The sequence below is a fragment of the Monopterus albus genome, unplaced genomic scaffold (assembly GCF_001952655.1).
Source record: "Monopterus albus unplaced genomic scaffold, M_albus_1.0 scaffold41.1, whole genome shotgun sequence".
Classification (NCBI taxonomy): domain Eukaryota; kingdom Metazoa; phylum Chordata; class Actinopteri; order Synbranchiformes; family Synbranchidae; genus Monopterus; species Monopterus albus.
In genome coordinates this window covers 2,865,414-2,880,231 of record NW_018127921.1, presented here as the reverse complement: position 1 = coordinate 2,880,231, position 14,818 = coordinate 2,865,414, and the positions used below count along the sequence as shown (strand labels likewise).

Below are 14,818 nucleotides of genomic sequence, written 5' to 3'. Positions count from 1 at the left end.
ACACAACAGCCATGACTCGGTATCTTAAGTGAATTACTTTCAGGCCTACAAAACATTGGTGTCTTCAAATTCAACATGACAGCTTAGAGAGACATACTGATTTGTGTCAATGTGTACACACTTCTTTTTATTTGCAGACATACTGATTTGTACTTTCAATGTGTACACACTTCTTTTTATTTGTGCATCTACTAAATGCTTTGCAGTAATGTGTCCAAGTCTTTCTATGACACTGCGTCCAGGTGGTAACATCAAGAGGCCTATGTTAAAACTGGCCCCTCTTAAAACCACAAATGGAATCTTTATTGAGTTTGCTGGGGCCCTGATCCCTCTTATTGAAGACTTATTTGTTTGTCTTTTGTCTGCTTGTGGGCAGTAACAGGAACCACACAAATGATTGGATTAGAGCTGTAGTCTGTCTGGAAGTGGACAAGGAGAAGGACAGAAAACAGCACGAGGAATGGACAGTCACACTGTCAGTTGATTTGTAGGTCTATGTGCCTTTTTCACCATAGCCTGCCCCTCTGTCTACTGTGTGATTGTGTCTCTTGTCTTACTGAGCGTGTGCTGTGTCACTCACCAGGACCTTGTGTCTCCCCGTCAGGTTGGGTGACTCACAGAGTAGCTGGGTCTCTGACACCGTTAGAACACAGGGCTTCTCACCAATCAGAACCGTGTAGTTCAGCTTTCCATTTCCACTATTGGTTGATGGAAGGAAGTTTCGCCCCTACAGGAGAGAGATAACTAGTTAGAGAGTTTGATGTCAAACAACATATTTACATCTACACCAGTCACACTGCAAAATTACAGAAAGAATGTAATACAGTGATCAATTAATGTTACAGTGCATTGCGCTGTAAATCTCATGTTCATATGTACATGTAAACAATCTTTAATAACAAAAAAAACACTTAATTATCACAGTATAACACCAAGTTTGTTAAATTTGAGATATATCAATCTATCCATTTAGGAAGCACAAGTGATTGTGAATCAGTTTCACCTGCTTTGGTGCAAAAGAAAGTGATAACAGGTGCAGTGGAGCGGCAACAGCAAGACAACCCCCAAATAGGAGAGAGCATTTGCATATAATGGCCACAGACAAATGCTCTCTCCTTGTCCCTCCTGACTGATTCTGCTAGTGTCCTTATCACTACTGGTAGCAGGAGGCAGAACCTGCAGCCCAATCAGGTTGCACAGGTTGTCCATTTACTTCAACATGGTGCCATCCATATGTGCAGTTGGAAGAAGGTTTGCTGTGTTTCCCAGCACAGTCTCAAGATCATGGAGGAGATACAGGGAGACCAGCTGTTACACCAGGAGACAGGAGAGCTGGACAGAGATGTGGAAGGGCAACAACAGCAGCAGGACACGTATCTGTTCCTTTGTGTGAGGAACAGGAGGAGCACTGTGAGAGCCCTACAAAATGACCTCCAGCATGCTACTTGTGTGCATGTTTCTGACCAAACTGTCAGAAACAGACTCCATGAGGGTGGCACGAGGGCCTGACATCCTCTAGTATGACTTGTGCTCACAGCCCAGCATTGTGCAGTTTGATTTCCATTTGCCATACAACACCATAATTAGCAGGTCCCCCACTGGCTCCCCGCTATCTTGACAGATCCTCAAATCCTCAAAGTGATTGTCAGACCTTATGCTGGTGTAGTGGGCCCTCGGTTCCTCCTGGTGCAGGACAATGCCCGGCCCCATGTGGCCAGAGTGTATAGGCAGCTCCTGGATGACGAAGCCATTGATGACATAGCCTGAGCTTCACATTCCACTGACCTAAATCCAGTTGAACACCTATCGGATATTATGCATTGGTGCATCTGATGCCACCAAGTACCACTACAAACTGTCCAGGAGCTCACTGATGCTCCGATCCAGGTCTGGAAGAAGACTCCCAGGACGCCATCCACTGACTCATCAGGAGCATGCCCAGATGTTTTCGGGAATGAGTACAAGCATGCAGGGGCCATACACATTTCTGAGTCACATTAAAAGTTGCTGTGATGAAATTCACCCAACTTGGATGAGCCTGTGATTTCAATTTTTCCACTTTGATTTTCAGTATGATTTTGAATCCAGCCCTCCATGGGTTGATGATTTTGGTTTCCACTGACCTTATTCAACTTGAATAATTCAGATCCAATGTGTGATTTAAGTGTTCCTTTAATTTTTTTTAAGCAGTCTATTTTAGGTTTTAACAATAATTAGCCTACAATCGTTCATTTGGACTGCAGAATTTTGTAACAATAATACAATAGAAATCAAATGCTATCATCATGATACAATTATAATATTAAATTGTAAGCAAGTGTGAGTAAGTGATATCACTTTTCCTACCTTCAGTATTATGGGCGATCCTGGTTTAAGCTCCAACACTCCAGACACACTAAGTGGTTCAAACTCAGGATTAGGGTGGTAGATAAAATTAGTGTTGTTGAGTGCCATCAGAACCTGAACATCATCCAATTTAAAGCCAAACTCATCAGGTCGTTCAGGCACCTCTTGCTGCCTGGCCAGGCTGATAGGCAGCTCTGGTGCCTGACACAGCATGGATGTAGGGCTGAGCACCTGGCAAAACTGGAAGAAGGCAGACAGGAGAATCCAGGAGTAAGCATATGGAAATGGGATGTTTAGAAGAAAAGCAATAAACATTACATTTTACAGCCATGTGCATCATTCACATAATTTTCCACCGCCAGATCTCACTTTATTCAATACTAAAATTATGAATAAGCTCTTTTTCACTCACATCTTCCCCCTTGCAAATCATGCTTTATCACACTGGCCCTTGAATATGTGTCAACTTTACTATACACCAAGTCACCCCATCATCAATAACAATTCATCTGAATCTTTGAAACTCAGGTTTACATTTCCCTAAACCCACTGGAGACCCAACTCAAAATGGAAGCATCTCAATTTCAAAACGTGCAAAGAAAACCTGCTGGAGTATTTTGCTCAAAGAAAGCATCCAAATGAGGTGCAGTTAGGGAGCCTGTGCTGTCTCTCTGCAATCCGACTTTGATGTTTGAAGATTCAGGAGTGATAACTACTGCTGGTCTTACCCATCCTTCATTATACTCCAGAAAGACACCTCCATCCTCTCACCACTTTGTATCCTGTCCTGTTAGTGCTCCCTGTGATCTTTTCCTCTCTCTCTTTGACACATTCTTGTTCACTCACTCATCTTTCTCCATACAGTACCACTGTCCTCCTCAATCAGAGTGTCTTGTATGTTTTTTTTTTACATCTGGCCAAGCTCTTATTTTGTTATTCTTTGTCTTTGGCATGGTCTGTCATTTGACATGTGATAGATTTTTTAATGTTTGCTGTTGTTCTTTATTCTGATCTCAAAGCCAGTTTTAGAAAAAAAGGGCAGCTGGTCTGATATGTCATTGTCTGCCACACACCCTTCAAAATTCCTATAACGTCTTCACTTATCTGTGTCTGTCAGAGCACTGACCAGTTAACTACCAGCGCAGGTCTCATTCACAGACATTTCACATTTCCACAGTAACTGATGCCATGCAGCCACTCAAACTACTTCCTGTCACTCTAATTGGTTCCTTGAACATGAAACTTGACAAATCCTGAAAGGTAACTTCGAAAAGAAAATCTTGTCTGTGAACAAATGTTTTAAACTGCTTTGGATGTTTGTTTGCTTCTAATTCAGTGCAAAACTGAACAGTGTAAGTGAGAAAAATATCTGTGGGCACATTTAATTTATGTTGCTTCAAAGTACAAACTGAGACAGAATACCCAGTAAGGCATACACGAGTGCAGATGTTAAACGTAGTGCAGACTCATGCTCAAATGGACCATGAAGACAGCACTACCATCTTTTGTTACTCCCTCTTTGTTCAATCAGATCACAGAGACCCTTGTATGACTTTATCTATCCTCCCCTGGGTAAAAGAATGAATAGAGGGTAGAAGAATTTGATAAGGGCCAATCTGTGGTTTTTAGTTCGGTCAAAACTTCCCTATTGCTACAAAGGGTTGGATAGGAATTACATCTTTCTCTAATAATTCAACAGAAACCTGTTGATTTCCACTATGCTTTTGGTGTTCTGAGATTTCCCTTGACCAATTTACCTAAAAGTGGCACTGTGGAATTTAACCATGCTCTGAAAAAAAAAACCCTGAAAATTATTGCGACATTTTATATGGCTGACTTCCTTTAGGAGGTTTAGCTAGCAAAGAGAAGGTTGGGATTTATAAACACAGGTTCTGATGCAAAAAGTTCTGTGCATTCATTTTATTCAGTCAATTCACTTTATTTTTCACTGCTGCACTAAAACCAAATAAATTGAATCTATAAAATAAAACAAAAGTATTTGACCTTTTAGTAATTTGACAAAGATCAACCAGAAGGCAGTTGATTTATCACCTCCATAGTTTGTGCTTTCAGTCACTTACATTGAGAGTCTCATGGCCATTGTATTTAGCTCTGATAAGTGGTGTCTGAATGATATCTAGGTTAGTTCCTGTCACTGTCACCGGGGTGTGTCCACTGAAAGAGAGAGAAAAATGGTTGACAGCAAGTGAGAAGGAATAGTTCGGACTGTTTTGACACAGGGTGATAGAAATTACTCACTGGGAGTGATACTGATGCATGGAAATTCACTCAGGCTGCTGATGCAAAATTTTAATATTGTAGGCTTTACCTTATTAGGTTTTGGAGGGTGGATGTTTTTTTTATAACTGGTCTTGCTGGGGTGTCTCCAACCACAGGATCCATAGCATCCATTAATATCTATTACCAGTGAGTAAAAACCAACCTTTTTTCAACTCAGATGTGCCTTTGTACCATACCTGTAGATGCTCCACTCAGGCTCTATCTTGGTGATGGTAGGATCCTCCACATACTCAAACCGCAGATCTTTCTGGAGATGAGCCTTGTCTATGCTCACAGACACAGACACGTTTCCATAGCCATACAGAGAAGCGTGGGTACGACAGGTGAGCCACTGACCACCCCTCCTAAAGTCATGATAAGATGAAATATTAGTTGTATGTGTAAATGGTATGTTGGACTGCATGAGCCCTCCTCTTGTCCTGATCTAATCATTTTTGCAATAAGAAAATGTCATTTCTAATTCATTAAATAATATTTATCATTGCAAAAAAAAAAAAAAGGTCAGAATGGACTGTTCCGTTTAGTTTCCCACTAACCTCAGATAAGTGCACGGCAGGTCCTTAAATATGATTGACACGTTGCTCCCAGCATCAAGGTGGCTGCCAGTGATGTTGACAGTGGTTCCCCCAGAGACTGGCCCTCGGCTAGGCTTGAGGCTGATAATCCTCGGGATCTGCAAAGAGGGCAGATGTGGAAAGGTCAGAAGTCAGAGGGTAAAATCAAGATGAATTAGGAAAACAAAAGATGCATAACAGAGAAATTTTATGCAAATCAACTACTAAATGCCCAATAATATTATTACATACATCATATATATTTAAAAGGTCTAACATGTATAAACAAAAAGAGTAGAATATAGAGACTCACCACAAAGTAGTAGTACTTGGAGGATTTTGCAATGAATTCTGGTGTGCACTCTCCAACCCCAACACAGACCTGTACATTACCAGTATACTGGCTCTTCTCTGCTTTACCCATCTCACACACAATCCTGAAAACACATTAGCATAGTTGTGGCATATTTAAGAAAAAACAAACAAACACACAGATATACATATACAGACATAACCAAAAATATTTTTACTTTAAAAGTATTCACTTTTTTGCACACCTTGTGTTGTACATTTAATTTTAAATGGATAAAACTGCCATTCTTGCCACGGTGAGGTCTCTCCACAGATGCCTTGTGGTGTTTGAGCTTTGGTTGGGATCTTCAAGGACTGTCTTGGCTGTATGCTTGAAGTCAGTGAAATGCTGAAACATGAACTGCTGCCCAAGTCTCAGGTAGCAGGCTTTTTAGAGCAGGTGTCCCTCAAGGACCTCTCTGTATTTGGCTGCATTCATTCTTCCTTCAGTTTTGACCACTTATCTATCCCTACTGCTGAGGAGCATATTGCCACCACCATGTTTCATTGTCATGATGATATTAGCTATCCTGGTGGATCCAAATGGTTCAATTTTTGTCTCATCACCCCAGAGAATCTTTTTGTCAGGTTCTCATACTCTTTAATTCAGCTTGGCAAACTCCAAGAGCACTGTCATATGTCACCTTCCTGACCAATGCCTTTCTTGTCAGTATGGATTAGTGAGTATAGACTGATGGGCAAAAATGGTAATAAGATCTATTTAAAATTCAAACCACAACATATTGATGTGTGCAAAAAATGAAGGGGTCTGACTCATTTCCAAAACCACTGTATATGCAATAAGAAATCCCTGCTGCACTTTGATTTGCCAGCAAATGCAGAGCAGATTATGTAATAAGAGCAGACCTACTGTGCACTTATGCTAAACCCTCATTAAAATACTGTATTAATTGGCAGTAGCTTCACCAGCCGAGCACTGCCAACCTGTGGGAGAAAAAGGAAAAACTCTCCATCTTTTTATATACATGACCTCAAATACAACTACCTCTTCTGTAGGGTCAGCATTTTCTTAAAAAGTGCTGGCACACAACTTTGTAGCAGAAGCAGCACTGGGTCTGTTGATAAGGCAACTTTAAACTAGTTTAAAATAATTTGATAAACAGCACCTGTGAGGAATCAAAGCACTGGATTAAACTCAGATGTCAACTTAATACAACCTCTTGAACTTTCTAAAATGATTATGGGACTGTGTGTCCTTGTGTGTGTGTGTGTGTAGAGGGGGGTACCTTTGCATTACTTACATTATGGGGACCGTAACCTGTTAACACACTCACACTGTGGGGACTTGGCCATCCTTGTGGGGACCAGAGGCTGTGATCTCCACAAGGAAATCACTGAATTTTAGGGTGGCAATGTAGTGGTTTAAGTTACATGTTAATGTGGATTATATAATAGAATAGTGGTTATGGGTTCATTAAGTTCATGAGAGCTGAACAATGAGCTTATATAAGTTGGTCAAGATGTTTCCTGTTTTCGAGTACATCTCAGGGTGTTGTCTCCCAAAACTGGAGACAGGAAGCTAAGTTCAGAAATTGACGTAACAGCCTAAGGAAAGCTGTGGATAAAAGAGTGAGCCTGAAGGGGCTAGAGAAGAAGAAGAGAGGATGAGAATGCTATCGTGAAAAGTGTACCGTAGACTCAGCTGGGGGGTCGGGGAAATCCTGACTGACTCTGGGTTGACAGACTGACTGACTGGACTGACTGGAGCTCCTGTTTAACTACTACTCTGTTCAGAATAATTGTAATATTAAATGATTACTTAAATTGGGACGATTTGTCTGAATTAATTTAGTCTGCGTCACACTCTAGCCACGACAGTGGCAACATGGTTTAAGGTTAGAGTGAGGTTGGGCATTAGGTTAAGTGTTAGGTATTAGGGTTAGGTGTTAGGCAAGTAGTGGTTATGGTTAAGGTTAGGATAAGTCTACAGAAAATGAATGCAATGTAAAGTCCCCACAAGAAATGAAAACACAGCGTGTGTGCGTGCTTAAGAAATATGGAGGCGTGAATTGTTCCTTGTTGCCCACAGTATTACACAATCATGCAAGTCTTCTGTAGTGTATGCACACTCCTGTATTTTGAAATTACATCAAAGACCAATTTCTACTTGTATAGTAGCCAAACAAACATTAATTGGTCATTTACAATTCTGTCTTACTCACTCACCTTCTCTCTTGCTGCCTTGCACAAACACAGACACACGCAAACACAGATGAGAACTCTGACTCATGATCGATCAGCTGATCAGGCTGACTTATGTCTCTGTCATATGGATAATACAGAAAAAAGTGTGCTGTATCTGTGTGTGACACAAGTGTCTTAATCCCTATTGGGTATGGAGCGCTCAGCTGAGGTAAAAGTGCTTTCAGTGGAATTATGGCAAATGAAGGGAGAGCAAAACCATTGTGCTGAACTCATGATTTAACTTTAGAGCTGTTCCAAAAAATAATATGACTTCTCCCAACTTCTGCCAGCGCAGAACATACCATGACCATGTGATATTTCAGTTTTTCTTTTTTAATAAATCTGCAAAAATGTCAAAAATTCTGTGTTTTTCTGTCAATATGGGGTGCTGTGTGTACATTAATGAGGAAAAAAATGAACTTAAATGATTTTAGCATATGGCTGCAATATAACAAAGAGTGAAAAATTTAAGGGGGTCTGAATACTTTCTGTACCCACTGTATATTCATATATAATATGTACACTTTGGTTGAGAGAATGGTGAATTACTGTGCAGCTAAGATCATTACAATCTGTAATCACCAGTAAAAATGCTATTAAGAGGTAATAAAGCTCACTGCTGCCTCCAATGGGACTCACAGTTCTCAAGGTATGCAGGTTGAAAATGTCAAGGTAAGGATGTACTATTTATTACATAATGCTGCCAATGTTTTATAATCTTTAATAAAAATAATATAATCATTAATGTAAAATGTGACTTACTGCTCAGCAGCGATGTAGCCCTCACGTATGGGGGTGCAATCCACTTCAGCCACCTTCACGTTACCCTGAATCTCTCTGAAGTCCAGTCCCAGGTTCTCACCACGGATAGTGACGAGTGTGCCGCCCTCCCTGGGACCCCGGAGAGGGGTGATCTGTAAGACATTCGACTCTAGACTGATGAGTTTGGAGATGGGATTTGTTGCACAAAGCATCTTGCTGACAACAGACACTGTGACTGGAAAGAATAACCTGAGAGGTATCTTAATTCAATACCCAAGTTAGTAAAATTTTATAGGTGCAAATTGTAGAATAGTAAATGTTATAAAAGTACAGAGAAATAATTAAAGACAGATTTCTCTCTTTTTTTCTCTTCAATACATAACACCTAAAATAATTCTTCCCATACTCAAACTCAAACTATTATGTGTTTTGAGAGAGTGGTGCTGGCCCGCATTCAGAGCAGTATACCAGACACCCTGGCTCCTGGACTTTCTGACTGGCAGGTTCCAGACTGTCAGGATTGGCAATAGGACTTCAGCCAGCATTGCTACGAACACTGGCACCCCACAGGGATGTGTCCTCAGTCCTATCCTCTACACACTGTTCACCCGTGACTGTGTTGCCTCCCACAAAGACAACATCATGCTGAAGTTCGCGGACGACACCGCAGTGATAGGTCGCATCACTGGCAGGGATGAAGCAGCCTACAGTTGGCCGGTCTGGTGTCATGGTGCAAGGACAATAATCTCAGCCTCAACACGGGCAAGAAGAAGGAGATGATAGGAGATGATAGTGGACATGAGGAAGGAGAGGAGATCTCATCGGCCACTGTTCATCCAGGGGCTCGAAGTAGAGAGGGTGAGCAGTTTCAAACACCTGGGTGTCCACATCAGTGAGGACCTGACTTGGACACTTAACACCACACAGCTGGCCAAGAAGGCCCAACGGCAGCTGTACTTCCTGAGGAGGCTGAGGAGGTTTGGCATGTCGCCTAGGATCCTTTGCAACTTCTACAGCTGCATCATTGAGAGCATCCTGACCAGCTCTATCACTGTCTGGTATGGCAGCACTACTGCTATGGACCGCAAGCGCCTGCAGAGAGTAGTAAAGACTGTGGAGAAGATCACCAGGACTCCGCTGCCCTCTCTGCAGAGCATTTACCTCCGCAGGGTCGGCTGCATCCATCCTCAAAGACCCCACCAACTCAGCAATGGCAGCAGGAACAAAACTAGTTCAACATTGTTTGTGGATAGAGGCTTGTCACACTTTACTATCAGGTACATGTGTCTGTTTCCTTCTGTCATTTTGGATTTTGGCAAAACAGTTATGTTCAGTATCCCTCTCTTAACCTGATTTTTGCAGGGAGTGAGGCAGAGGACACAGTGTGTGTTTAAATCCCCTCAGTGGGAGCTTCCAGTGAAGCTTATAGCTCTCTGCTGTCCTGTTTGAGCAAACTGAGGAGATTTAAAGTTCTCTCTATCAAGACAGCTATTCCACTGGCTGTGAGTTACAGTATATACAGTTGTCTATCATCAGTCCACAAGTTACAATTTAGCAGTTGCCAGTTATGTATTAAATATATACAAGGTCAACTAAACTTACTAGAATATTTGGACAAAAACGAACAACTGCTTTTTGACCTGAAAGAGAATTGAAGTGGGACTCAATATCATTGGCTGCATAGGGTACAGGAACGGTTTATTACAACTGAAGCAAGTCTTCAAGTGCATACAGATGTACAGGTGGTCATAATGTTATATCTGTTTGGTGTATCTATAGCTGAATACTGTAGATAGCTCGGGTGTAGAGGGATAGACAGCTATTTATTAGGATAAAACTTTGCCTGACTTCTTGGGGATAGGTGTTAAATGTTTGTGTTCACACATTCTGTAACTCTCAGGGAAAAAAACTTTCTAAGGGACAGATGACTGCAGAAAAGAGAGAATAGATGACAAAATAACTGCTGACAACTAAGAGGTCAACATTCTGGGCCAAGGGGCTGTGATTTATCAATCCTGTATTCACTGAACTCCACAACAATTTATTACATAAGATTAACTTAAAACTTGAAGTGACACTGAGTGACATTTTTGCAGTAATCATAATTTTCTATGATTTATCAGTAACATCTCTTGTTGTTGATGAGGCACGTCCAGTATCCATCAAAACTTTACTCACACAATTACTTTTTGGCCAGAGTGTGTGCATGCAGATCGTAAGGCCGGCCCAGATGGATGTTAGAAACGGACATGGAATAGTCTGTCCAAATCTGTCTTTGCCAAACAGAAGTCCCTCTGTGCTGTATGCTGCCAGCAGGGGCCCAGCTTTAATGGTGCCATGTCACCATCCCCATAAATAATAGTAATTGAGGCTGAGACTTTCATTGTTTCTCTGTTCACTTTATACTTGGCAGTGTGACCTCCTGCAGAGTTCACAGTGTGCTGAGTGCACGCATGTGGCTTTATCTTGTGACTTGCATGTTGTAATAAAACAATCATTATGTTACTACTACATGTGCATCAAAAGATTTTTCTACGCCTATTTGATTATTTTTCAAAGACATGAACTAAACCCCAAGTATCTTGGGGTCTTGTTCACGAGTGAGGGAAGGATGGAACGGGAGATTGACAGGAGGATTGGTGCAGCTTCTCCAGTAATGCGGTCAATGTACCGGTCCGTCGTGGTGAAGAAGGAGCTGAGCTGTAAGGCGAAGCTCTTGATTTACTGGTCGATCTACGTTCCGACTCTCACCTATGGTCATGAACGTTGGGTCATGACCGAAAGGGCAAGATCCCGGATACAGGTGGCCAAAATGAGCTTCCTCCGCAGGGCGGCCGGGCACACCCTTAGAGATAGGGTGAGGAGCTCGGTCACCCGGGAGGAGCTCAGAGTAGAACCGCTGCTCCTCCACATCGAGAGGAGCCAGCTGAGGTGGCTCGGGCATCTGTTTCGGATGCCTCCTGGGCGCCTTCCTAGGGAGGTGTTCTGGGCATGTCCCACCGGGAGGAGGCCCCGGGGAAGACCCAGGACACGCTGTAGGGACTATGTCTCTCGGCTGGCCATTTCCCCAGAGGAGCTGGAGGAAGTGTCTGGAGAGAGGGAAGTCTGGGCATCTTTGCTTAGACTGCTGCCCCTGCGACCCGGTTCCAGATAAGCGTAGAAAAATGGATGGATGGATGGATGAACTAAACTAACTGAAGTAGTCAAAGGAATGACAGAAACAAGCTCAAGCCAGGTCATGCCCTTACATAAGTCCTGTGACTGCCATGTGACAGATACCGTTAACTTATGATTCAGTGTCTGTGATTAATGTGGCTCCCTACTGATATCTTAATGAAAAAAAGAGAGCCTTCTGGGAATGAGTCTACAATACGTGCAATTAAAAAGATTGCAAATGCATTGTGGTTCTGTATTTATTTAGCAAATAGCAAAAGGATGATGAGGAATAAAGACTTAAGAGAAATAGTGAAGGAGAAGGAAGAAATAAAAACGCAAGAGGGAGAGATGTAATTAGGTGTTGATTAGATTTGTGACTTTGACAAGATAATTGACGGTTGGGTAGAGGCAAACACTTAACTATTTCTCCCTCTCTGTTCTCTCCATGTGAGTCTCTCCTCTCTCCCTGTCATATTGTTGATGGGAAATGTCATTATAATGAAGTGTATTAGAATGCTTCAGGGACCTGGTCGTCTAGGAAAAGTCCTCACTCTTCACCCACTGACAGTTTTTATGGGGGATGTGAGAAGGCTGCAATATGTCCCTGCTGCAGCCTTAGGGTCCTAAGGAGAAATACGGGGCACATCTCCAGGAAAGCGTCCACTGCTCAGGGTGAAGACAAACATTAGAGTGGAGGAATAACAGAGTACACCTGAGTGGTTCAGATTGGTTAATACAGTCTACAAAACAAGGAACAAAATATCACCATCTTTGGATCATCTTCCTCAAGAGCTGATTTGAGTTTGCCTGATTCCAGACTTCCTCCGACTCTTTCTTTACTTAAAAAAAGTCTGAGCAAAAAACTGAGTGATTCTCCAATAATCCATAAGGTTTACATGATGTATGGTGCCTCCAATGTTACAAAAAACAGTCAGGTTAATAGTTCAGCATTCAGCAAGCCTCCACCAAGGTCAGTCACTTATCTGTACGCTAGTGTATCTACAGTACGATTCTGCAGGGAGCTAAAACCAAAGAAGCGATTCCCCTTGCATTTCTGTATCCCTCTTGCCTCTTTCTGTCCAAACCCATCACTCTCCAGAACACCATAGGCGAATCCCTTCTGCCTTATTTTCTTTTTATGAATACTTTGGTTGGGCCCCGGCCGTGGAACACTGGACCAGCTCTATACCCTCACTAGGGTGTTGGAAGTTTCATGGGAGTTTGCCCAACCAGTCTACATGTGTTTTGTGGATCTGGAGAAGACATTCGACTGTGTCCCTCGTGGCATCCTGTGAAAGGTACTTCGGGACTATGGGGTGCGGGGCTCGTTGTTACAGGCTGTCCGTTCCCTGTATGACCAAAGTAGGAGCTTGGTTCGCATTGCCAGCAGTAAGTCAGACTTGTTTCCAGTGCATGTTGGACTCCACCAAGGCTTGCCTTTGTCACCAATTCTGTTCATTATATTGATGGACAGAATTTCTAGGCGCAGCCAGGTAACAGAGGGTGTCTGTTTTGGTGGCTGCAGAATCTCGTCCTTGCTCTTTGCGGATGATGTAGTTCTGTTGGCTTCATCAGTTCAAGACCTACAGCGTGCACTGGAGGGGTTTGCAGCCGAGTGTGAAGCGGCGGGGATGAGAATTAGCACCTTCAAATCTGAGGCCATGGTTCTCAGTCAGAAAAAGGTGGACTGCTCTCTCCGGGTTGGGGGTGTGTTGCTCCCTCAAGTGGAGGAGTTTAATTATCTCGGGGTCATGTTCATGAGTGAAGGAAAAATGGAGCAGCAGGTTGACAGATGGATCGGTGCGGCATCCACAGTAATGTGGTCTCTGTACCAGTCCGCTGTGGTGAAGAAAGATCTGAGTCGATCCACGTTGAGCAGAACCAGTTGAGGTGGCTCAGGCACCTGTTTATGATGCCCCCTGGATGCCTCCCTGGGGAGGTATTCCGGGGCATGTCCCTCCGGGAGAAGGCCTCGGGTCGGACCCAGGATACGTTGGAGAGACTATGTCTCCCGGCTGGCCTAGGAATGCCTTGGGCTTCCTCCTGACGAGCTAGAGGTGGTGTGTGGGGAGAGGAAAGCTCTGCTCAGGCTACTGCCCCCACCACCTGGTCTTGGATGATGGATGGATGGTTGGGTTGTTCTTCCACCTTTTTAGCCTCATGTGATACTATTTTGCCTTCATCTACCCATCAATCACAAACTAGTGCCACATTCATTTACAAGAAATTACTTTATTCTGCAAGAAGACAATGTTTTCAGCAATCCGACCTTCATCAGTGTCACAATCCCACAGTATAGCCTTTTTAAGCATTACATTCAGGTGAATCCTCTCAAGTTAATTAGCCTACACCTGGTTGAGCCATCACAAATGAGACAGACTGAGTTCTTAGAGCATATGTAAGGCTCAGTCAACCCATTCATCACCACTTCTCTTTCATATAAACCCAGTCCATCTCTATCTTCTCATCCATCATCTCACTGACCCCTGTGCCTCTTGCTGTTGCCACTTTAACTATATATGTCTTACACAGGTCAAGTCTATAAACCTCACATATTACTGGTGTTTTTCCAGGAGACTATGAGATTAAGTGGAGGTTTGCATGACTATGTTTGTGGAGTTGATTGATAACTACTGTACATTAGCAAGGAGAAGAAGTAATATTTGCTTTTTTCTGTGTCTTACATGGAATATCTGAGTGCTTGTATGGTCTAACAGATTTAGAAAGGAATAATTTCTGTCCAAGGTGTAAAATATATCATAATGAAGAGTTGGTGGTGACTGAGTTCAAAACTACTTAATGCTGCATTGGCATTGCTTGGGCCATGTAAGCACTTATGTGTAAAGTATGACCTGTCTCTGTGAGGACACATGCTGACACTGATGGATGTGTCTCCTGGTGTGTGTGTGTCTTACCTGTGTGATACGTGGGTGGGTGCACTTGCTCTTGATGCCATTGTGCTCCAGCCACTGGGTGTCGGGGTGAGGGCAGTGTTGCTTAAGGGTGCAACGGTTCTCTCCTTTACACCAAACACACCCAAATAGTGGGTCAGCCTTCAGACATAAACCACAGCTTCCACGCTGGGCGTCACACTTGTAAAGATGGACTGCACGGGGTGAGGAAAAAACAGAAACAAGGAGGGA

General features: G+C 42.9%; 1 protein-coding gene across 1 annotated transcript in view; it reads right to left on the bottom strand.

Moving 5' to 3' along the window:
- Positions 1–14,818, bottom strand: part of plxna4 (plexin A4) — a 328,946-nt gene that overhangs the window by 47,697 nt on the left and 266,431 nt on the right. Inside the window, exons 14-21 of the mRNA XM_020599492.1 lie at positions 14,591–14,781; positions 8,520–8,671; positions 5,515–5,638; positions 5,184–5,320; positions 4,824–4,991; positions 4,428–4,521; positions 2,347–2,586; positions 581–727 (exon numbers count right to left, since the gene is read on the bottom strand). Of these exons, the coding sequence (XP_020455148.1) occupies positions 581–727; positions 2,347–2,586; positions 4,428–4,521; positions 4,824–4,991; positions 5,184–5,320; positions 5,515–5,638; positions 8,520–8,671; positions 14,591–14,781 (1,253 nt within the window). The remainder of the gene's footprint in view (positions 1–580; positions 728–2,346; positions 2,587–4,427; positions 4,522–4,823; positions 4,992–5,183; positions 5,321–5,514; positions 5,639–8,519; positions 8,672–14,590; positions 14,782–14,818) is intronic.